The sequence below is a fragment of the Scyliorhinus canicula genome, chromosome 14 (genome assembly GCF_902713615.1).
Source record: "Scyliorhinus canicula chromosome 14, sScyCan1.1, whole genome shotgun sequence".
Taxonomy (NCBI): Eukaryota; Metazoa; Chordata; class Chondrichthyes; order Carcharhiniformes; family Scyliorhinidae; genus Scyliorhinus; species Scyliorhinus canicula.
Window position 1 is genome coordinate 92,668,371 of NC_052159.1, and position 24,901 is coordinate 92,693,271.

The window sequence follows — 24,901 nt, forward strand, 5'->3', positions numbered from 1 at the left end:
TCTTGTTTCAAGATAGAGCGATAATCATTCGTAAATGTTTCTTCTGCTTTCCAGTTATGATATTTGAGTTTGAATCACCTAAGGTTCAGAATGAAGCAGTCCTCAAGAAAGAAAAAAAATTTCTTGCAAATTCTGCAAAACGACTAGAGAACATGAAAAGAAAGGAAAGATCTGGGGTAGTGAAGTCTGGTGAACATTGCAAGAAACCAATACCTTTAAAACAAGAACAGACTTTGTTTGGTAAGAATTGTCCCATATATCTTTCATTATTTACTCAAATTATTTGACGTCCAGTCCTAATTCCATTCATTTTCCTGTACTAACCAGCATCATCATCACTAGCAGCCCAATTGAAGATGGTGGGGGAAGTGAAAGTCTCTACTCCTGAAGACAGGCGGGCTGTAGAAATAGAGATGCGGCAACGAACATTCCGGTATGATAGAATTGGTTGTAGAATCGTATTAAACTCCCTTAGGTATGATTTGTTTAGAAATAATAGCAAACTTGGTCACAGTTGGAGTTAGTGCATACTTTGCTGTGCAACATTGTTATTTTAATCATTTTAGATCAGATTACATATTGAAGTTTAGCCATATATGGAAATCTAAACTATAACTGAATAACCAAAAGCACCCAAGTTCAATCCTGGCCCCAGGTCACTGTGTGGAGTTTGCACATTCTCCTCATCTCTGCGTGGGTCTCACCCCCACAACCCAAAGATGTGCAGGATAGGTGGGTTGGCCATGCTAAATTGCCCCTTAATTAAGGGAGAAATAATTGGGTATTCTAAATTTATTTTTTAAAAGAATAACCAAAATCCAAATCTGAAAGTTGATTAAGTGTGATTTCAATGCATGATTTATGTTTCATATCAAAAACAAACTGCATTGCAATAGCATCTTTAATAGAGTAAAATACCCCAAGAGACTTTTCACAAAAGAGTTACTGAACAAAATTTGAAACTAACCCAGAGGAGGCAAATGGCAAATTTTGGTCAGAGGTAGATTTTAAGGAGCACTTTAAAGGAGAGCAGTAGAGAGGATTAAACAGGAATTGCAGAGCTGAGAGCCGAGGCAGTGATTGCCTCACTTATTTTTTGAGATCCATATGGAAACTGCAAGTTTATTCATGTGTTTATGTTGCCATATTGGGTATTTGGCCTTGCGCATAAGAAGAATTAGGTGAATTCACAATATCCCCATTCATTACCCTACATTAAACAGAAAGCTACAGCACAGGAACAGCATTAATTTCCTGGACATGATAATATTTAAATTAGAAGAAGAACAAGTTAGCAACATTTTTTTTCAAAATAACCGGCAAACAAAATAGCTTACAGAGCCTAAACACCAGTGACTGATGAGGTCACAGAAAATGCATTTTCAATGTGCATGAGCAAAGCTGAAAGATTTTAACCAGGTGGTGGCTACCCTTTTTGCTGCACCTTGGATCTTCATCTCAAACTTAGATTTAAATTTAACAATTAATCTATTAATTATAAATCTAGCATCAGTTGTTTGCAGAGGAGAGTTCCAAACTTGTACCACACTTTGGGCTGGATTCTTCATTTGCTGATGCTGAAATCGCGAAATGCGATTGAGCGCAGAATTGCTTTTGACACCAAAATAGCAGTAGGCGCCGATCTGGTGCCAAATCGTAATGCTCCAGCACCCTGAAAATGGCACAAATGCATTACTCGCCGCACGGGGTAAAATTACAGTCGGCATATCATTAGCGGGCCTGACACCCTATTCCCCGGGGCCTCCGAGATTCACCAGTGCCAATGGGCCAAGTTCCCACCAGCGTGGTTCACTTGTGCTCTCAAAAGTCGTGAACCTGGCGTCAATGCTGCTGAGAGCGAGAGAAGATAGGAAATGGTGTAGTGTGATTGCGGGCTGCCAGCCCGGACACCGGCAATGCTGCCTGTGGCGGGAGGATGGGGCGAGCAGCTGGGTTCTCTCTCTCTCTCTCTCTCTCTCTCTCTCTCTCTCTCCTCTCTCTCTCTCTCTCTCTCTCTCCTCTCTCTCTCTCTCTCTCTCTCTCTCTCCGTCTCTCTCTCTCTCTCTCTCTCTCTCTCCGTCTCTCTTCTCCCTCCCCCCCCCCCCCCCCCACTGGACTGGAGCGGTGCCTGGGTACCGACCGCTATCTTGCTGACCACCCATGTCGGCCCCTGGTTCTACACAGTGACACCGGCTGTATGGGTGTGCCCAACCCCCCACCCACCCACCCACCCAACTGGCCGCTACCCACTGGGGGACTACCCAGGGAAACACCCACGGCAGCCCTCAGTGAGGTCACTGCCAGCCAGGGGTACTGTTGGCAGCAGGGACGGGCGCCAGGACCGGGGATGCCAATGGTGCCGGATACTGACTGGGTGGGTGTGGGGGAAGGACATGCATGGGCGGGGCCCACAGTGCCAACTGGGCCACCGTGTAGCCCATGGTCCCTGGCTGGGCACGTGAGTACGCACCATGCTAACATGTTGCCTTCCACCCCCTGCAGACAATGGCGTTCAACCAGTGCTGGCTGCCGTGGCGATGGTCGCAGCTCTGCGAGATGCCCTACGGCCACGTGAGCTGGGGCCATTCGGAGAGGATGGGGAAGCTGCAGAAGCGGAACGGGCAGCAACGGAACAACCCGCAGAGGATGGGGTTGCAGAGGGGCAGGTGGCGGCCGCATAGGCTGGAGAGCCGGCCGCCCGAAAGGCCAAGGAGAAGGAGGTGCCAGGGAGGCACCTCATGAGGCCTTGTGTGTACCGGCACCACCTGTCATTCGAGGACCCAAGTTTATTAATGTGTTACTGCGGGTAGCCCGGTAGCATAGTGGTTAGCACAGTTGCTTCACAGATCCAGGGTCCCAGGTTCGTTTCCAGGCTTGGGTAACTGTCTGTGGACTCTGCACGTTCTCCCCGTGTGCACATGGGTTTCTTCCGGGTGCTCTGGTGTCCTCCCACAGTCCAAAGATGTGCAGGTTAGGTGGATTGGCTATTCTAAATTGCCCTTAGTGACCAGAAAGGTTCGGTGGGGTTAATGTGTTACAGGGGGATAGGGTGGAGGTGTGGACTCTTTCCAAGGGCCGGTACAGACTGTGATGGGCTGAATGGCCTCCTTCTGCACTGTAAATTCTATGATTCTTTGACCTGCCGGACCGGGCATGCTGTCGGAGACACCGGTTGAGCGGAGAGACAGTGCGATGCATCTGCCAGATGGTGGCACACCTGGCACTGTGGAGGTATGGGGGAAGGGCACCAGCTCCCAGTGACCATCAACGTGATGGTCACCCTGAACCTCTATGCGACGGGCTCCTTCCAATCGCCGAGTGGGGATTGTCCGGGATCTCTCAAGCCTTGGCACACAGGTGCATCAGTGCCGTCATGGAGGCCCTCTGTGCCCAGGCGCCTCAATACATCCAGTACCATGTGGACCGAGCCCACCAGGATGCCCGGGCAGTGGGATTCGCTGGGATGCCCCGGGTCCAGGGGGCGATAGACAACAAGTATGTCGCCCTACGGTCACCTGTGGATATCATGCTGCTCTATACTAACCAAAACGGGTACCACTTGATGAACATCCAGCTGGTCTGTGACCATCAGTTGCACATCTTGCACCTCTGCGCCCAATACCCGGGCAGTGTACATGACTCCTTCATCCTGGCACACAGTGATTCCTGACATGATCATGCCCCCCCCCCCCCCCGGCCTGACTGAGTACCCGGTATGGCCGTGGCTGATGACACCCTTTTGAAGGTCACAGACCGACGCGGAGACCTGCTATGACAGCACCCATACTGCGACCAGGAGTGTGATCGATAAGTGCTTTGGCATCCTGAAGATGCTCTTCAGGTGCCTGGACCGCTCTGCAGGGGTCCTCCAGTATGATGCTGAGAGGGTCGTCTGCATCGTGCTGGCCTGCTGCATCCTCACAACATTGTGCAGCCCAGGATGAGGAGGAAGGGCAGGCCTCGTCCAACAAGGAGGATGCGGGGGAGCGGGGGCGATGAGCAGGACATGACGCCCGGGCAGGCACGGGATGATGCACAACGTCATCAACCAGGGCCAGCATGCATGGGACGCTCTGATTGCCTCCAGGTTCACTGACGTGGGGGGGAGGGGGGTTGGTGCTGGCCAGGGCACCACCTCCCATACCCATTCCCCCTCCTTCCCACACCGCCAAACTGTCCGCTTGCACAACTCTCCGTTATACATACTTGCAACGCTATGAGCTGGGGGCCCTGGGTTGGCAGTGACAGCGGGTCTGGTCCATGAGACGGAGGATGATGACAACCAGCTCTGCGATGAACTCTGGTGCTCCGCATCGTATGACAACGTCTGATTCATTTTTTTATTTTTTTTAAATAAATTTAGATTACCCAATTATTTTTTCCAATTAAGGGGCAATTTAGCGTGGCCAATCCACCTACTCTGCACATTTTTGGGTTGTGGGGGCGAAACCCACGCAGACACGGGGAGAATGTGCAAACTCCACACGGACAGTGACCCAGAGCCGGGATCGAACCTGGGACCTCAGCGCCGTGAGGCGGTTGTGCTAACCACTAGGCCACCGTGCTGCCCATACAACGTCTGATTCATGCCCACAGTAGCACCTTCCACCTGGGTGATACCCGCATGCGAGCTAGCCAGGCCATCACATGGCCCCGTCGAGTCCCAGTGCTGGGGACGGTTAGCTCGGGGAGAGCACGGTCCTCCCACAGGGCCTGCAATGGTCCCCCACCCACACACTCCCCTGGCGAGCCCGGTCTAGCCCAAACCCATCACACAGAGCACCGAGGCAGGATTTAACGGTGTTAGCAGGTGTTTATTGTGAAGAAATATACACAGCCTGTGCCATAACCCCGATGATGGAACTGTGCACTGCACTCGTGCCAAGCCAACTTGTGTCGAGTGTTCTGACTTTGCAGGCCCTAACACTATGCCCAGGTAGTGCCCCAGATGGTACAGCAGGAGTGGAAGCAGCCTGCTGTGACTCCTGCCCTGCGACAAGGTGCCCCGTTGGCGCATGTCTCCTGGGGCAACCCAGTCTAGGTGTGCCTGGCCGCTGCTTGGGTGGCGTGGTGCCACCATGTTCTGCCCGCTGCCCCACAGATGCACCAGGGACAGGCTGCGTGGGGTGAGTCTGAGGTGCTTTGGTGTTCCAACACCTCCCCTGCGGGAGTCACCGGCACGGGCCTCATCAGCTCCTCCTCCCTCTGGGTGCCCGATGGTCCTCGGGCTACTCCATTGGATGGGAGTGCAAGCGCAGCCATCCCGAGGACCCCCCCACCACCACCTGGTGCTGCCGGTCCTGGAGGCCGGCTCTGGTTTCGACCAGGGTCTGCACGCTCACGTTCATGGAGCACAGGGGGTGGACCATCTCCGTCTGGGATCACACCGCATCACGCTGCGACTGTGCCATAACTCTGTGGGTTTGTGCTACATCAGCCAGTGACTGAGCCACCTCCCTCTGGGTCTGGCCCACTTCCCTCTGGGACTGGACCACCCTGCCCAGTGTGTGCGCCCTGCTGGCCAACGACTGGGCAATGCTGCCGACGTTCTCGGCCATGGCCTGCTGTGACTGAGCCATGCTGTGGAGCGCCGCTGCAATGTCCAGGTGGCTCTGGCACATGGCTGCCAGAAGGCAGCCCTGTCCTGGGCCTCAGTCACCGCCTGCTCAGAATGCTCCAGGTCTTGGACACGTGAATATGCTGATCCATAGCCGAAGCCATTGCGCCCAGTGCCTCACCGTGGACACCACCCATGTGGTGCCGGCCTGGGTGGCACGCATGACTGGCACCATCTCCTGCTCCTGCATGCAAATGGACTCCTCCACCTGTGCCTGCAGGTGCTGGATGCCCGCTGTCATCCCCTCTACAGTCTCTGACTGTATCTGCACTATGGCTGGGACCGGATGTTCCAGAAGCACAGGACCCGTCTGTACAGCAGCTGGTTCCTCTGGCTGGCCTGCCCTCCGAGTACCCAGCCCCTCGGCTGCTCCTACCTCCACCTGCTGTACCGGATGCAATGCATGATGTGCACCAGAGAGTGTCCCAGGAGCCTTGTCTCTAAAGTGCCCAACCGAGGTGATAGTGTCTGGGATGGTGGAGGGTGTTGGAGACGGCTGTAATGTAAAGTCAGTGTCATCTTCCGATCTGAGCTCCTGAGTCTTGGCGGGGGCTGGTGTTCGGACTCCTCACCCCTTCAGTGCTCGGCTGTCTGGGGGGCACCGGCTCTGGTGCTGGGGGGGGGGGGGGGGGGGGGCGCTCCGGATCGACCTGCCTCATCCCCGGCAGGTCCTATAAGACACAAGGCGAGATGCATGATTAGAAATGGGCAGCACGGTGGTGCAGTGGTTAGCATTGCTTTCTCACGGCGCTGTGGTCCCAGGTTCGATCCCGGCTCTGCGTCACTCTGTGTGGAGTTTGCACATTCTCCCCGTGTTTGCGTGGGTTTTGCCCCCACAACCCAAAGATGCGCAGGGTCGGTGGATTGGCCACACTAAATTCCTCCTTAATTGGGGGGGAAAAAAGGAATTGGGTACTCTAAATTTATGTTTTAAGATGTAATGATTAGACAGTGGGCTTGGGGGGGCATGCAGGTTGAGTGTGTGTGGGGGGGACAGGCACATGTGTAATGGGGATCCGCAACTAAGCAGAGTCACACTTTCTCGCCCACTGTCGAGCTATGTCTCTGCGACCTCCCTTTCCTCCGGGCTGCCGACCACGTCCAGTGCCCTCTGCTCGGGCATGGTGAGGTGCCACAGTTCTGGTGGTCTCCCTCCGGTCTTCTCCTGCTCATGGTGGTTGTGGGTAGTCTTCTGGGTGGAGGGGGAGGGACGAACAGCACAACCGTTGGACATTCCAATGCATGCATCCCAGGGGTTGGATGGATGGTGGCCTCAGTGGCCAGGGCACCTGGCCATGGTGGCTGGCATGTGGGGCGGGCGAAGTAGGGGGGGGGGGGAAGAGAAGAGCCCGAGGTTAGTGCCAGGGGCACCGCGCTGCCTACTCACCCTGGCCGCCTGAAGAGGCCGTGGAATTTCTTCCTGCACTGCATGCCAGTCTGGGCGACATTGCCCATGCCGCTGACCGCCTTTGCCACCTGCACCCAGACACTGAGCCTGGCGGTCTTCCTCCCGGGCCGGGTTCAGGGTCATCAGTCTCTCCTCCACAGAGTCCATGAGGGTGTCCAGCTCAGCATCCCTGAACGCTGGCTCTCCTTCCAGCCATCTTGTTGGCTGGAACGTTGTTTGTGGGAAGATGGATCATAAGTTCGGCTGCGGCGTTTGAGCCTCGTGTGCGACCCGGCAAATATGGCACCATTTTGCATTGTATTCCACATGGCGATGCTGCTAGCCCATTTAAAGTAGTTGAATTGGTGCAGCTGTTGCGCTGGTTTTTCTGTCGCAAAACACCACTGTTTCCACGCTGGCGTCGGCACTAAGTCTCAAAATCGGAGAATCCAGCCCTTTGTTTCTGAATTTCACTCCTGTAAAATTTGGTAGTAATTTTTAGATTATCCTGCCTAGTCCTAGACTCCTGAATTGAAAATTTATCACATTGCATTTCCTTCATTACAACAGTGACTACATGGGGCGGCACTGTGATGCAGTGGTTAGCACTGCTGCCTCAAGCCGCCAAGGAACAGAGGTCGATTCCAGCCCTTCACTGTCCGTGTGGAGTTTGCACATTCTCCCTGTGACTGAGTGGGTCTCACCCCCACAACCCAAAAATGTGGTGGGTAGGTGGATTGGCCATGTTAAATTGCCCGTTATTGGAAAAAAATTAATTGGGTACTCTAAATTTAAAAAAATAAAATAAGTGACTACACTTTCAAAGTATTTCATTCACGGTAAAGCACTTTGCAATATCCTGCGATCATAAAAAGCATTACCAAAATAGAAGTTGTTCATTGCTGTTTGGTATCTTAGTATATGCAAAATAGTTGCATGTTTATCTCTGATACTGTCACTGCACCTCAAGTCATTAAGTTTGTGAAACACTTTGAGATGTGATAATATATAAACGTAAATCTTTCTATGAAATACAAGTGTTCAGTATTAAATTATCCAAATAAGTTTTCATTACAGTAGCATCTAGTACGTTTTTTCTATACAGTAACACTGAACTTATTTGCAAAGAATTTATTAACTCAGTGATTTCAGGATATTTAGCTCCCAGATCGCTGAGTTTCTTTTGCTGATAGGTTTAAAACTGTTCTCTTCTCTTTTGCAACTTTAATCGTGGCCTTACCCCCTTCCCCGCTACATCTTTCCTGCCCCCAAAACTCAAGCTGCCAATTTTTATGCTTTTTACTTTGAACCTAACCTAAACCCACCTGTTTGCAGGTTGAAATTCCTTTCAATGAATGAGCCTTTTGTTTAGTACCTTCAATACCTTTATATAAAGGAATAAATGTCGGCAGACTTAATTAGATTTTCTGAAAATCCCAAGTTTAACTCCTTGGCGTTTGTGCTTGAATGAGATGAAAATGAGAAATTTGTTCTTGACCTCTGTAACCAGGTTAAAGATGCCAATAACATTTCAGATTTTGCTGTTCTTAATTACAAGTACAAAAAAAATCTAGTCTTGCGCCGTAGTAACTTCCATATTAATACTATTGTTCGCAAAAAGGTACTAACCGATCTCTAGTTGCTCAACTAGTTTCATGAATTCAGTTTAAATGTATTTGGATTGTCAGTCTTGTTATGGGAGCGGCGTTTTCAGAACCCCAAAATGTATCATGGAGTTCAACCAACCTCTCCCTTTAATGTATTGTTGCTTTTGAAGCACACGGCTTGGTCTCCAGGTGTGGTATTCCAATTATGGACACATGGGGTTTTAAACACAAAACAATGTTTATTCCATGAATTCAACTTAACCTTTTTAAATAACATTGGATCATTTACCACCCCTTACTCCAAAGATAACCCCGAAAATAATACAACACTAAATAATCCCTCAAAATGTTCCTTCAAACCTCCAAAAGACTTAACACCTTTAACAACAGAAACACATCAGGTTAAAGACATCACTATTATGAGTTTAAATCACCCAAATGATTCATAGATGGTCTTTCATGGCAGAGATCACCACAGATCCAGTTCACTGCGAACACAGACACACCCAAGCTCTTTTCCTCAAAACTGAAACTAACTCCCAAAAAGCAGAAGTGACCTCAACTCAGCTACCCCCACCCTCTGACATCACTTCAGTAATACGAGCTGCTCCATTTCTTAAAGATACATTGCTTAACCATCTATTTATTAAAGGTACTCTCGCATGACAGTTTCCTTGTCACAGCACAGAAAATCATTCGACCCATCAAGTCCATGCCAGCAGTGTAGAACAATCTAATCAGTCCCATTCCCCTGTTTGCTACTTGTACAGCGCAGATTTATTTAAACTCAAGTGCCCATCCAATGTCCTTTTGAAACCGTTCTTTGTTTCCACTTTGACCATTCACATAGGTGCAGTGAGCTCCAGGTTTTTACCTTCCACTGGGTAAGAAGCTCTTTGTCATATAATCACCACCACACCCTCCACATTTCTTGAGCAAAACTTAGATCTGTGTCATTTAGTACTACTGTAGTGTGATCAGCTAACGGGAACAGCTTTTCTTTTGTATACCTCTATCTAAACTTTCCAAACTTACACACCTCTACCAAAGCCCCTCTCAATCTCCTTTGCTCCAAAAGAAATTCTATCATTATCACAGCTCTATATGTACTATAGTTCTTGCATATCTCATAATATATTCCTGTAGATTTGCTCCTCTAACTATTTGGAAACCTATAAATATTCCAATCATTCGGTTTTAAATTAAGAGTGCCCAATTCTTTTTTTCCAATTAAGGGGCAATTTAGCATGGCCACTACAACTATCCTGCATATCTTTTGGGTTGTGGGGTGAGACCCATGCAGACACGGGGAGAATGTGCAAGCTCCACACGGACAGTGACCCCGGGACCGGGATCGAACCCTTGAGGCAGCGGTGCTAACCACTGCACCATTGTACTGCCCACAGAGTATTCCATTCATGTGTATCCCTTTTTAGCTTCTGAACTCAAAACCAAATGGATTCTGTCTTTGTACACTCCAGCACATCCTCCTCTTGTAATACTGCAGTAATCCCTAATCAGTGCTGCTATCCCACCTCCTTTTCCTTGATCGTTTTCGAAAACTTAATATCATTGAATACTAAGGTTCCACTCAATATCTTTGAGCCACGTTTCTTTCACTGCCACTATATTATATTTCCACATGGCTAGTTATGTTTATAGCTCACCAATCTTATTCACTGCACTTTGTCCATTTACATACGTCGTAAACCTATGTTTGTATTCCTTCTTAGTCTGTTCCCATCGAATATGGCACTAGTTCCTTCTCTAGTATTATCCAAAACTCTGACTTTATGCCTTTTCCCTCTTTTCTACTTCTATGTTGAATCTTATTTCCCTGCCAATTTAATTTAAACCCTTCCAAACTAAAGTAATGAACTTTGTCATGAGCACATTGGTTCCAGTTTTGTTGAGGTGTAACCTGTTCCTTTTGAATAGGTGCCTCCTGCCCTAGAACTGTTCTCCATGTCCTTGACCATGCCCCAAGCCAGACATTGATTCTCCCTATCTGCCTAATTCTCCTTAGCTGCCTATTTCTTCACTCTCAAGCACGTGGCATTGGGAGTAATCTGGAGATTATTACTTTTTGAGGTCCTACTATTTAACTTTCTCGCAGCTGCCAGAAGTCTTGACTGTTGGATCTCAATACCTGCTCTCTTTATGTTCTTCTGGCTCACTCCCATTCCCCGCAGAATATTTTTCACCCTCTGTGTTGTCCTTTTAGCCTGGCGCCAGGGAGGCAACACACCATACACAATTCACAATAATGGTTACAGAAGTTTGTTCCCTAAACTATCAAAACTTAGTATCAGGACTGGACTTCAAAGTGTTGTCATTTCCAGCCGTCTTGCTGCTGAGTACCGGTTTGAAAGGGGCACATGTCCTGAAGGTTCCTGCACTTCTGGCCTCTACCTTTACTTCCAGATGGCCAACCATCTCTAATCTTGAGCTCTCATTGTATCTGGGGTGACCACCCTGGAATGTATAATCCAGAAACTTTCATCCTCCATGATGCTCTGCTGTAACACCAGCTGCCCTTCAAGCTTGGAGACACAAACCAGTCAGGGGCAGGGGTTTAGCACAGTGGGCTAAATAGCAGGCTTGCAATGCAGAACAATGCCAGCAGCGCGGGTTCAATTCCCGTACCGGCCTCCCGGAACAGGCTCCGGAATGTGACGACTAGGGGCTTTTCACAGTAACTTCATTGAAGCCTACTTGTGACAATAGTATTATTATTATTACCTGCACACATAGTCATATCAAAGGTACATGAAGTATCTTGAAGTTCCCATGTGTCGCAGGAATTGTAAGCAATTAGCCTCAGCTAATCATCGATGATCCATCAAATTTCTATTCCCTTTTTATAATCTAGTTGATGCCTAATTTTAATAAATGCCTCTAGGTCTGCTCTGTGCTAATTCCCTTGCATTAGCATATTATTCATACTTTGCAGTCTCTACAACCAGCTAGATGAGGTGAAAAACAGGAAAAAGAAAATGACCAGTCAAATTGTGTGTGCCAGAAATCGTGAGAGAGTAAAAGAATTCCAAAAGGTAAGTGCTCAGTCTGTGTATCCCTCCATTTCTCAGAAATAACTTGCGGAATCCTAATAAATTTTCCGAAGGATAGTCCACCTGCCACTTCCTTGCTTTCCAGGCCTCTTATTTCTTCGTTACTAATGATCAGTGACAAGGTTGATGTGCTTTTCTTTGAGTAATTGCTTATGCCAAGTAGAGGTTCAGCTTTTCTCTCAGTAGCTTATTTAATATTTTCTTCTGTATTACTAACATAGACTTATCTGTTGTATATGGCATAATAATGTCATTCACTTGGACAACTATAGTATTTATTATAGGTGAATAGTACATCTTATAATGGAAAACAACAGCGGTAATGGAGTATCTACATGGATTAGAAATTGGTTTGCACTTGGTCCGATATCCAGGATCAACTTCAACCAAGTTGGTAGCTCAATCAGCGTAGGCATTTGTTCCATTGCTAAATTTAGGGGGCCCTTTCTTTTGGTATCCTACGTAAATGAGGGGCTGACACTTGAAGGGCCCTTTGGTGAAATGAGTTACCACTGAATGACCTGGTGGTGGTCAATTGAAAAGTATATTTTTTTCTTCTTTGACATTCTTGTGGAGCCAGGATGAACTAGCGTGCCCCAGTAACTTTCTGCCCCAGTTCCAGTCACCCGTCCGTTACAAAATCAGCAGTTGAGTTTCATATGGAGATGTGACCAATTTAAGTAGTTGATACTCAGTGTGAAAAATTAGGTGGAATTTCACTTCATATTATTATCATATGATTAGTAATAGCCAGTTATGCATCATGATGAGCAGAGGTCTGGTGGCAAAACACTCATACTCCCTTTCTATCAACCAAGGATGGTGTCTGGCATGGGAAAATCCAAGAAAACAGTTGGTGAGAAAATATTGAGACATTTTTGATGATAGATTTTGTTTTTTTAATTCACAATGATTGACATCTGCAGATCATCCTGACTTGGAGCTATGTCGCCATTCCTTCCAAAGTCACCACCTCAAGTGGTCAATCAAGACTGCTTCCTGTCTGAATGCAATTATTAAGCCAGGGATGAGTTACTCTGCAGAATTCCCAGCCTCTGACTTGCTCTTGTAGCCACAGTATTTATATGGTTGATCCAGTTAATTTTCTGCTCAATGGTGACCCCTCCAGGATGATTGATTATGGGGGATTCAGCAATGCTAGCGCTGGGGAGATGGTTAGATTCTCCCTTGTCAGCACAAATGTTACTTGCCACTTAGAAGAAACCTGAATGTTGTTCAGGTATTGCTGCATGTGAACATAGAAGTTTTGAATGATACTGAACACTTATGCAATCATCAGCAAATGTCCCCACTTCTGACCTTACAAATCAAGGGAATGTCATTGAAGAAGCTGAAACTGATTGTACCTAGGACATTACCCTGAGAAGCACCTGACATGACAATAGATCTCCAACAACCTAGGTAGTGGAGAGTTTTCCCCCGATGCCATGAGGGTCGGTCAAATGCTGCCTTGAAAACACCACAACTTATTTGTAGCTATACTTAATGCAGTTAACAAATTGTGAAATTTCTAGCACAGCAGTAAGGGCAAAATGCTTCTTTCTTACATGTGTACCTAATGAGTTTGTAAAGCTCAACGATCTACGTATACAACACCAAGCACCATTTTCTGGTTACTTATTATGTATGCTCAATGACTCCAGGTACATATGAGGTCACATCGATACCTCCCATCTGTCTATCAGATAAATCTTTTGGTCACACTAAATGAATACATAAAATACATGTTCAATACAGATCCAATATGTGGCACAATAGTCTTTCAGAACATTTAATATGCATTTATTGTGATTACTAGAGTCAATTTTTAAACTTGTGTATGTATGAAATTACTGAAAGCGATGTTTCTGTTTTTCCCCCAGAAAACTTTGGAAAAGTTAAGAGCTAAAATCAATGCACCAGTGATGCTGCATGATCGATGAATCCATCAAGAACAGCCTATACAATCTTATTCACATAGTTAATGTATTAATATCTCTTTGGTCTGTTGTTTTAGTGCTATTTTATTATGAATACCTTATTTTTAATGTTTTAAAGCTTTCTATGAAGATGCCTGGAATAGATAATTAGAATTTCAGATGGTTACTCATTTTTGTAAGTTGTTAATGCTTTATATATAGTAAGAATTTATAAACAACATTTTATATTTATCCATTTTATAGGCTAATTAATCCAATTTTGTATAAAACTCTTATCATTATACACATTGGAAAATTAGTTTCTTCAACTGAATCGCTCAATTAATGTTATCTTCTGTTCAAATTTGAACCTCATACGCAATGTTGCCAGTTTTGAATGTGGGAGCTTTTCCATTTTGGCAACTGTTGGTTAACATTCCGGTGTAATAATGCAAATACGAGAAATCATACCTAGTATCAAATATGCCATTTTGTGAATTTGTACAGTGTGTCCAAATGTGATAATTCTTAGACACAGTACCACAAATAAAACTAGCTATTTTTGTTGGATTGTCTGACTGTTTTAGATAATCAGCACTATATCTTCTCCACCCGCCCATCCTTGCTGGGATGTGTGTTGCGCCCCATTGACCTCATTGCCACCGTGAACTTCGGGAGTTTTGTTGTGATGAACTCAATCAGCTTCTCGATCATCGGCTGGGCCGGTGTTGGCGGATCAGTTGGGTCGGCAATGCTTGGTTCTGGGCCGCCTCGCAGGCTCCCTGTTATGTGTCGAGGTTTTCTGCACACTACTTTTGCTGTTTTTGCAGCTTGGTTACTGGCTTGCCGGCATCCTGGTCGGTTGAGTAGTAGATGGGGGTTAAGCTGGGAATCGTTTTGTACTTTTAGTGCCCATTTGGCGGGGTTAAATGTCTAAACCATAGTCTCTAAGAGAAAGCCACCGTTCATGCAATTGCTCAGCTCATGGCCGCCATCGATACATGTCTCTCTGATGGAACATGGTGTTGGCTATGACAAGGCCGTGTTCTAAGCATTTTGTCAAGAGCAGGATATCGTTGATGTTGGATTTCCCTACTCTGTCTTTGCCATTTGCACCTCCCCAGAGGTCTGTGTCCTTTCCAACTCTGGCATTAAAGTCACTAAGGATGAACAGCTTTTTGCCTGTTGAGACTGCATGGTAGCACAATGGTTAGCACTGCTGCCTCACAGCTCCAGGGTCCCATGTTCAATTCTGGCCTCTGGTGTCTCTGTGGAGTTTGTACGTTCTCCCTATCTATGCGTGGGTTTCCTCCGAGTGCTCTAGTTTCCCCCCCCAGTCCAAAGATATGTGGGTTAGGTGGATTGGCCATGCTCAATTGTCCATAGTATCTCATGGTTAGGTGGAGTTATGGGGTTACAGGGATAGGATGGGGTGTGAGTTTAGGTAGTGTGCTCTTTCAGCGGATCAGTGTAGACACGATGGGCTAAATGGCCTACTTCTGCATTGTCAGGATTCTATGATAAACTACAGGAAAAAAAGGAATCTGTTCAATCTCTGCCACCTAGAGGCCAGATCCAAGGTCAACCCATCCTCTGAACTACAGTACTTAATGGGAGAGGGATGCAGTAGTGCAGCAACTTTAAGGGAGTGGGTTCCACCGATCACTTGACTGGTTCGGGGCCAATTTCATGGGGGTTTGAGCAGAGTCCTGGGCAGTATGGACCAGAGAGCCAAAGTGTTAAGACTTATTACATGGACAGAATGGTTGGCATTGCTTCCTCCTGGCTCCAGGGACCCGGGTTCAATTCTGACCTTGGGTGGCTGTCTCTGTGGAGTCTGCACGGTCTCTGCGTGGGTTTCCTTCGGGTGCTCTGGTTTCCTCCCATTGTCCAAAGATGTACAGGTTGGGTGGATTGGCCATGCTAACTTGCCCCTTCGTGTCCAAAAGGTTAGATGAGTTGTGGGGATGGGGTGGAGGCATGAGACTGGGTAGGGAACTCTTTCCATGGGCCCGTGCAGATTCAATGGGCCGAATGGCCTCTTTGTGCACTGTACATTCTATGATTAGTTTATAGTTTAAAAAAATATCAAACCAGTGTTTTCCAGTTTGTATATCATAATGTTAATTTATAATAAGTTTAGAGACATTTTAAAAAAATATATTCGAGAAAAAAACAAACCTGTCAGGTTGGGATCCTTAATGTCAAATGTGTATGCCTTCTAAAAATACACCTCCAAGAACTGCGCCCAAGAGGGAAGTAACAAATATGGACTTGTATAGATAGGAACAGTAAGTGGCCTTTTGGCCCTTCGAGCCTGCTCCGCCATTCATCACGATCATGGTTGATCATCCAACTCAATAGCCTGATCCTGCTTTCTCCCCATCGCCTTTGATCCCTTTCTCCCCAAGTGCTATCTATATCTAGCCACCTCTTGAATATATTCAAAATTTTAACATCAACGACTTCGTGTAGTACTGAATTCCACAGGCTCACCACTCTTTGTGAAGAAATATCTCCTTATATCTGCCCGAAATGGTTTACCCTGAATCCTCAGACTGTGTCCCTGGTTCTGGACGCACCCATCATTGGTAACATCTACCCTGTCTAGTCCCGTTAAAATTTTATAAGTCTCTGAGATCCTTCTTCATTCTACTGAACTCCAGCGAGAACAATCCCAACCTAGTCAATCTCCTCGTATGACAGTCCTCATTGAGTTGGACTTTGCCAATCATCATCATGGACTTCCATTGGATTGGTCCATGATGATTGGCAAAGAGCTGCAGAGGTTTGCTGTTTGGATTCTGCAAAAATACACTACCATTTAAAATTAACAGTACAGTACCCCTGCAAATGACTGACTTCTGAATTGTTGAGTAATGAAGTCTGTCTACAAAATTGGGCATAGACAGAGTGGATAGTCAGAGACTTTTCCCAGGGTAGAGGGGTCAATTATTAGGGGGCATAGGTTGAGAGGAGATGTGCGAGGCAAGTTTTTTTTTACACGAGGTAGTGGGTGCCTGGAACTCGCTGCCAGAGGCGGTGGTGGAAGCAGGGACAATAGTGACATTTAAGGTGCATCTTGACACATACATGAATAGGATGGGAATAGAGGGATACGGACCCCGGAAGTGTAGAAGATTTTAGTTTAGGCAGGCAGCATGGTTGGCGAGGGCTGAAGGGCCTGTTCCTGTGCTGTACTTTTCTTTGTTCTTTGAAGGAGTGGCACAAAGAACAAAGAAAAGTACAGCACAGGAACAGGCCCTTCGGCCCTCCAAGCCTGTGCCGACCATGCTGCCCGTCTAAACTAAAATCTTCTACACTTCCGGGGTCCATATCCCTCTTTTCCCATGCTATTCATGTATTTGTCAAGATGCGCCTTAAAACGCCACTATCTGTTGTGTTTCAGAGGCTGGGCTCTTCTTACTGCCCCTTGTAAAAAAAATCAGTCCCTCAGATACTGGATGCAACATTCCTGAAAAAATTCTTCTACGCATGCCTAAAGAAGTTAAAATGGCATCTGAGCACATTTTAAACTGCCCGGGAAACAAAAGACGCAAATCTGGTTCTGCGCATGCGCAGGAAACTGCAGCCGCGCATGCGCAGTTGAAAATAGCCATTTTGTGCGAAGACTGTCTGCACATGAGCAATCCGCGCATGCGCAGTCAGAAAAATATTGAACACCGTTCAAACATTGATCTGCGCATGTGCAGTTGAACAAAAACCGCACAACACCCGATGATCGATTTGCGCATGTGCAATCAATTATTAGGCATGAGCGTCATGACGTCAGAACTCAGAACACACCCACTTGAAAGGGAAATGACCGCAAATCACAATTAAGACTCTTAAAGGTACAAAACCAAAAAATTCAACATCAAAAGGCACAACATTGCCTGAACTTCAACAAAATGTTGAAAATAACTTTCATGGCACCATGGAACTAGCAATTTGCAGCATAAAAAGTGAAGAGCAAATTAACAAATCGAAAACTCATTAAGATTTGTTAATAATTCGTGACGAGCTCAATAACATCTGAAACCAAAGAAGATGATTTGTTCATTAAAAGTGAAATGCTCACAAACAAATCTAAAACTGAAGAAGATCATTTGTTGATTAAAAGGGAAGAGCACAAAAACAAATCCAAATCCACAGAAGATTATTTGTTTATCAAAGAATTCTACTCAGGCATGGCTGAGTTTGGATATGATCATAATAGCATGAGCGACACGGTTGAAAAGCTCAACACGACTCTACTCATGGTAGATGAATCCAGAACACATGATGCAATGGCAGATCATTGACATATTGGATGACAGCAACCTGTCAAATAGCCAGAAATTAGGGTCAGACCATTCAGCAGAAATGTTAGGAAATGCTTCTACTCACAAAGAGTGATAGAGGTTTGGATTCCTTCCATAAAAGACAATTGACAATCAGTTGTTAATTTTAAAACAGAGATAGATAAATGTTTGTTAAGCAAACGTATTAAGGGTGTGGGTCAACAGCAGGTTTTTGGAGTTAGGCTACAGATCAGCCATAATTTAATTGAATGATGGAGCAGGCTCGAAGGGCTGAATGGCCTGCTCCTGCTCCTACGTGTCCAGCTATTCACAATCTATATCCATGATTTGGATGTGGGGATATACATCGAAGTTTCCTAAGGAAACAACTTGATGGGAGTTGTGAGGAGGATGCAAAGAGGTTTCAAAGAGATTTAGACAGACTGAATGCGCAACAACATGGCAGATGGAATGTAATGTGAAGTTATCCACTTTAACGGAAAAAGCAAATGCAGAGTATTTTTTAAATGGGGAGAGATTGAGAAATGTTGATGTCCCAAAAGTCGTGGGTGCTGTAAGTGTGCTTTCTGTTTATTTCCTTTGTTCCCATTTATTATTTTTTGTCCATGGACCCACAAGTGGAATGTGTCTTGAAACAAAAGAATCTTGCCGGGATGGTTTGTTCCTTGGTTTTGTATTCTGGAAAGGAGAAGCAGACTCAACGGAGCCGAGTGAATCTGAGGAACCGGTTTTGGAGGAAGTCAGTTCGATTGGCTAACTAGCAACCGGTGGGTTAGCCAGAGACAGTGTTCTGCCTGACAACAATCAACGATTTGTTCCTACCAAGTTTTTTTTCCGAGAGAACCTGGCAGAAGGCTCTAGACCAGGGGTGGGCAAACTACGGCCCACGGGCCGCATGCGGCCCGCCAAAGGTATTTCTGCGGCCCACCAAGTCATTTTTTAAAAAAAAATTTTTAAGGTTAATGGGGGGGGGGGGGGGGGGGGGGCTGTTGGGTTACTCACTGGTATAGGGTGGATACGTTGACTTGAGTAGGGTGATCATTGCTCGGCACAACGTCGAGGGCCGAAGGGCCTGTTCTGTGCTGTACTGTTCTATGTTCTATAAGGCGCCCAGAATCATAACCGGGTGAAGTAATTATTTTACTTAATATACTATGCGGCCCTTTGTGAATTGTGAATTTCTGAATGTGGCCCTTGCACGGAAAAGTTTTCCCACCCCTGCTCTAGACCCTCAAAGGAAGAGGAGCTGCGGTTCTCCCTCTCTGCTACCGATTCCCTGCTGTCTCCATGAGTCTGTAATGAAGATCATTACAAGCTAAGGAAAATAAAATATCCAACTGAAAGGAGAAGTCACTTTATTGGGAGTTTTCTAGAGACCCCCCAATAGCAGTAGAGAGATGGAGGAACAGATTGGGCGGCAGGTCTTGGAACGGTGCAGAAGTAACAGAGTTGTCATGGACGACTTCAACTTCCCTAAGATTGACTGGAACCTCCTTAGTGCAAATGGTTTCGATGGAGCAGATTTTGTCAGGAAGGATTCCTGACTCAATATGTAGATAGGCCGACTAGGGGGGAGGCCATATTGGATTTGGTGCTTGGCAACGAACCAGGCCAGGTGTTAGATGTCTCGGTGGGAGAGAATTTCAGTGACAGGGACCACAACTCCTTGACCTTTATCATAGTCATGGAGAGAGATAGGAACAGACAGTATGGGAAGGTATTTAATTGAGGGAGGGGAAATTATACTGCTATTAGACAGGAGCTGAGGAGCATAAACTGGGAACAGGTGTTCTCAGGGAAATGCAGATCAGTAATATGGAGGTTGTTTAAGGAGCACTTGCTCCTTCCTGCCAGGGCTTTTACATGCTCCCTATAGCGAGTGATGTATAGTTTTGTCCTACTGAGACAAGGAAGGAATGGTAGGATGAAGAAGCCTTGGATGCCAAGAGAAGTGGAGCTTCTAGTCAAGAGGAAGAAGGAAGCTTACATAAAGTTGAGGAAGCAAGGACCTGGCACGGCTCTAGAGGGTTACACGGTAGCCAGGAAGGAACTCAAAAATGGACTTAGGAGAGCTAGAAGGAGGCATGAAAAAGCCCTGGCGGTAAGGATTAGGGAAAACCCCAAGGTGTTCTACACTTATGTAAGAAATAAGAAGATGATTAGAGTGAGATTGGGGGAGATCTACTAGGGAAAGTGGAGGGAACTTGTGCCTAGAGTCTGAGGAGGTAGGGGAGGCCCTAAATGAATAATTTGCTTCAGTATTAATTCGAGAGAGGGACCTTGTTGTTGGTGAGAACAGCGTGAACCAGGTTAATAGGCTCTACCCCGTTGATATTAAGAAGAAGGATGTGCTGGAAAGTTTGAAAAACATCAGGATAGATAAGTTCCCTGGGCCAGAAGGGATGTACCCAAGGTTACTACGGGAAGCAAGGGAGGAGATTGCTGCACCATTGGATTTGGATTTGGATTTGTTTATTGTCACGTGTACCAAGGTACAGTGAAAAATATTTTTCTGCGAGCAGCTCAACAGATCATTAAGTGCATGAAAAGAAAAGGGAAAAAAAAGAAAATACATAATAGGGCAACACAAGGTACACAATGTAACTAGGTAAGCACAGGCATCGGATGAAGCATACAGGGGTGTAGTGTTAATTAGGTCAGTTCATATGAGGGTCGTTTAGGAGTCTGGTAACAGCGGGGATGTAGCTGTTTTTGAGTCTGTTTGTGTGTGTTCTCAGACTTCTGTTCCTCCTGCCTGATGGAAGAAGTTGGAAGAATGAGTAAGCTGTGTGGGAGGAGTCTTTGATTATGCTGCCCGCTTTCCCCAGGCAGCGGGAGGTGTAGATGTAGTCAATGGATGGGAGGCAGGTTTGTGTGATGGACTGGGCTGTGTTCACGACTCTCTGAACTTTCTTGCGGTCCTGGGCCGAGCAGTTGCCATACCAGGCTGTGATGCAGTCCAATAGGATGCTTTCTATGGTGCATCTGGAAAAGTTGGTAAGAGTTAATGTGGACATGCCGAATTTCCTTAGTTTCCTGAGGAAGTTAGGCGCTGTTGTGCTTTCATGGTGGTAGCGTCGACGTGGGTGGACCAGGACAGATTTTTGGTGACGTGTACACCTAGGAATTTGAAACTGCTAACCATCTCCACCTCGGTTAATGCTGACGGGTGTGTACAGTACTTTGCTTCCTGAAGTCAATGACCTGCTCTTTAGTTTTGCTAGTGATGATCTTTGCGTCCTCACTCTCCACTGGAGAAGTACCAGATGATTGGAGGGAGGCGAATGTTGTTCCCCAGTTCAAGAAAGGGAATAGGGAAATCCCTGGGAATTACAGACCAGTCAGTCTTACGTCTGTGGTGAGCAAAATACTGGAAAGGATTCTGAGAGATAGGATTTATGATTATTTAGAAAAACACGGTTTGATTAAAGATAGTCAGCATGGCTTTGTGCCGCACAAGCCTCACTAAATTTTTTGAGGATGTGACGAGACACGTTGATGAAGGTTGGGCAGTGGATGTGGTATGGATTTCAGTAAGGCTGATAAGGTTCCCCATGGTAGGCTCATTTAGAAAGTTAGGGGACATGGGATACAGAGAAATTTGGCTGTCTGGCTACAGAATTGGGTGGCCGAAAGAAGACAGTAAGTGGTAGTGGATGGAAAGTATTCAGCCTGGAGGTCGGTGACCAGTGGTATCCCGCAGGGATCTGTTCTGGGGCTTCTGCTCTTTGTGGTTTCTATAAATGACTTCGATGAGGAAGTGGAAGGGTGGGTTAGTAAGTTTGCCGATGACACAGAGGTTGGTGGAATTGTAGATAGTGTCGAGGGCTGTTGCAGGTTATAACAGGACATTGACAGGATGCAGAGCTGGGCTGAGAAGTGGCAGATGGAGTTCAACCTAGATAAATGTGAAGTGATTCATGGAACATACAATGCAGAAGGAGGCCATTCGGCCCATCGAGTCTGCACCGACCCAGTTAAGCCCTCACTTCTACCCCATTCCCGCAAATGACCCCTCCTAACCCTTTTTGGTCACTAAGGGCAATTTATCATGGCCAATCCACCTAACCTGCACGTCTTTGGACTGTGGGAGGAAACCGGAGCACCCGGAAGAAACCCACGCAGACAGGGGGAGAACGTGCAGACTCCGCACAGACAGTGACCCAGCGGGGAATCGAACCTGGGACCCTGGCGCTATGAAGTCATAGTGCTAACCACTTGTGCTAATGTGCTACCACAGTAGGTCATTTTGGAAGGTCAAACTTGAATGCTGAATACAGGGTTAAGGGCAGGATTCTTGGAAGTGTGGAGGAACAGAGGGATTTTGGAGTGCACGTACATAGATCCCTCAAAGTTGCCACCCAGGTTGACAAGGTTGGTAAGAAGACGTATGGTGTGTTGGCTTTCATTAACCCCCAGGAGGATTGCGGTTAAGAGCTGCAAGGTTTTACTGCAGCTCTATAAAACCCTGGATAGACCACACTTGGAATATTGTGTCCAGTTCTGGTCGCCTCATTATAGGAAGGATGTGGATGCTTTGGGGAGGGTGCAGGGGAGATTTACCAGGATGCTGCCTGAACTGGAGGGCATGTCTTATGAACAAAGGTTGAGGGAGCTAGGTCTTTTCTCACTGGAGCGAAGAAGGAAGAGAGGTGACTTGGTAGAAGTGTATAGGTGATGGAGGCATAGCTAGAGTGGATAGCCAGAGACATTTCCCCAGGGTGGAAATGGCTGTCACGAGGGGACATAATTTTAAGATGTTTGGAGGAAGGTATAGGGGAGATGTCAGAAGTGGGTTCTTTACACAGAGAGTGGTGGGTGCGTGGAATGCACTGCCAGCAGAGATGGTGGAGTCAGAGTCATTAGGGACATTTAAGTGACTCTTGGACAGGCACATGGACAGCAGTAAATTGAAGGGGTGTGTAGGTTAGGTTGATCTTAGGATAAATGGTTGGCACAACATTGTGGGCTGAAGGCCCTGTTCTGTGGTACTGTTCTATGGTCTATGAAGGCCTAACCTTGAGAAATAATCTAACATGAAAACATCCATCTGAATCAAAGATCCTTATCCTTTTATATTTTCATTACCTCTGAACCATTCTTTTCCCTCTGTGTTGTTTGTGTGTGTAGAGAGTGGGGTAGTTAGAAAGGGGGAGTTGGGAATCAGATGGTGGATAGCCAGTTATATTTTTTTGCCTATTATAATTAGTATTATAATAATAAATGGTTACTTGCGTTTAAATTTTACAACTGGGCAGAAAAGTGGCAAATGGAATTTAGCCATGAAAAATGTGAGGTAATGCATTTTGGGAGCTCACAAGGCAAGGGAGCATACAATGATTGGTTGGACCCTAGGAAGTACAGAGGATCAAAGGGACCTTGGTGTGCAGGTTCACCGATTTCTGAACTCAGCAGGACAGGTAGATAAGGTGGTTAAGAAAGCCTATGGGATTCTTGCCTTTATTAACCGAGGCATTGAATATAAGAGCAGGGAGGTTTTGCTGGAGCCGTATTAAACATTGGTTCGGCCCCACCTGAACTACTGTTTACAGTTCTGGTCACCACACTATAGAAAGGAAGTGATTGCACTGGAGAGGGTGCAGAGGAGATGCGCCAGGTTGTTGTCTGGGCTGGGTTGTTTCAGCTATCGAGAGACTGGATAACATAGGATTGTTTTCCCTGGAGCAGAGAAGGCTGGGGGGGGGGGGGGGGGGGGGGGAAGGACAACCTGATAGAGGTGTATAAAATTATGAAGGACATAGGGTGGATAGGATGATACAGTTCCCCTCAGTGAAGGGATTAATAACCAGGGGGTATAAATTTAAGGTAATGGGCAGGAGGTTTAGAGAAGATGTGAGGAAAAGGTTTTTCACCCAGAGGGTGGTTGGAATCTGGAACTCACTGCCTAAAAAGATGGTAGAGGCGGGAACCCTCATACCTTTTAAGAAGTATTTAGATGGGCATTTAAAATGCCAAAGCATACAAGGCTACGGACCAAGTGTTAGAAAATTGGATTAGAATAGTTAGGTGTATGATGACCGGCATGGACATGATGGGCCGAAGGGCCTCTTTCCGTGCTGTAAAACGCGATAAATCTAGTTAAAAGCAAATTACTGCGGATGTTTGAATCTAAAACCAAAAGAGAAAATGTTGGAAAATCTCAGCAGGTCTGACAGCATCTGTAAGGAGAGAAAAGAGCTAAGGTTTCAGACATTAAGAGAAAAGAGCTAACGATGGCAGCACGGTAGCACAGAGGGCAGCATAGTAGCACAGTAGTTAGCACAGTTGCTTCACAGCTCCAGGGTACCAGGTTCGATTCTGGTTTGGGTCACTGTCTGTGTAGAGTCTGCACATTCTCCCCGTGTGTGCGTGGGTTCCCTCCTGGTGCGTCGGTTTCCTCCCACAGTCCAAAGATGTGCAGGTCAGATGGATTGGCTGTGATAAATTGCCCTTAAGTGTCAAAAAGGTTGGGTGGGATTATGGGATAGGGTGGAGGCTTGAGTGGGGTGCTCTTTCCAAGGGCCGGTGCAGACTTGATGGGCCGACTGGCCTCCTTCACTAAATTTTATGATTCTTTAAGTCCAGACGACTTGACAAAGGGTCTGCTGACCCTTTGACAAAGGGTCATCTGGACTCAAAATGTTAGCTCTTCTCTCTCCTTAAAGATGCTGCCAGACCTGCTGAGATTTTCCAGCATTTTCTCTTTTGGTTTCTATAAACCTGGTGACTGTCAATTTAACTCAACCAAAGTCACAGGTATTAATTTAAAATCTAATTTCACCTGTGTTGCGATTCCGGGTCAAGTGTGGCTGGAATTGACTGCGCACCAGCCCAGGTGTCATAATGTGTTTTTTTACGATATTTTATCCCAAACCGTAAAGTTACAAAGCCAATGCGCAGAGTGGTCAGGGCAAACCCTTAATCCATATCATTCCTTGCTCCAAAAACCAAATTCAAATTGAAGACAATTCATGGTCAAGAGAGACATACAAGATC

General features: G+C 46.4%; 1 protein-coding gene across 1 annotated transcript in view; it reads left to right on the forward strand.

Annotated features, from left to right (window-relative positions):
- The window catches only part of cep295 (centrosomal protein 295), a 172,235-nt gene extending 158,064 nt beyond the window's left edge, over positions 1-14,171 (forward strand). The window contains exons 29-32 of the mRNA XM_038817947.1: positions 55-240; positions 328-433; positions 11,565-11,664; positions 13,566-14,171. Of these exons, the coding sequence (XP_038673875.1) occupies positions 55-240; positions 328-433; positions 11,565-11,664; positions 13,566-13,625 (452 nt within the window). The 3' untranslated portion in view covers positions 13,626-14,171. The remainder of the gene's footprint in view (positions 1-54; positions 241-327; positions 434-11,564; positions 11,665-13,565) is intronic.
- Positions 14,172-24,901: the final 10,730 nt, after the last annotated feature.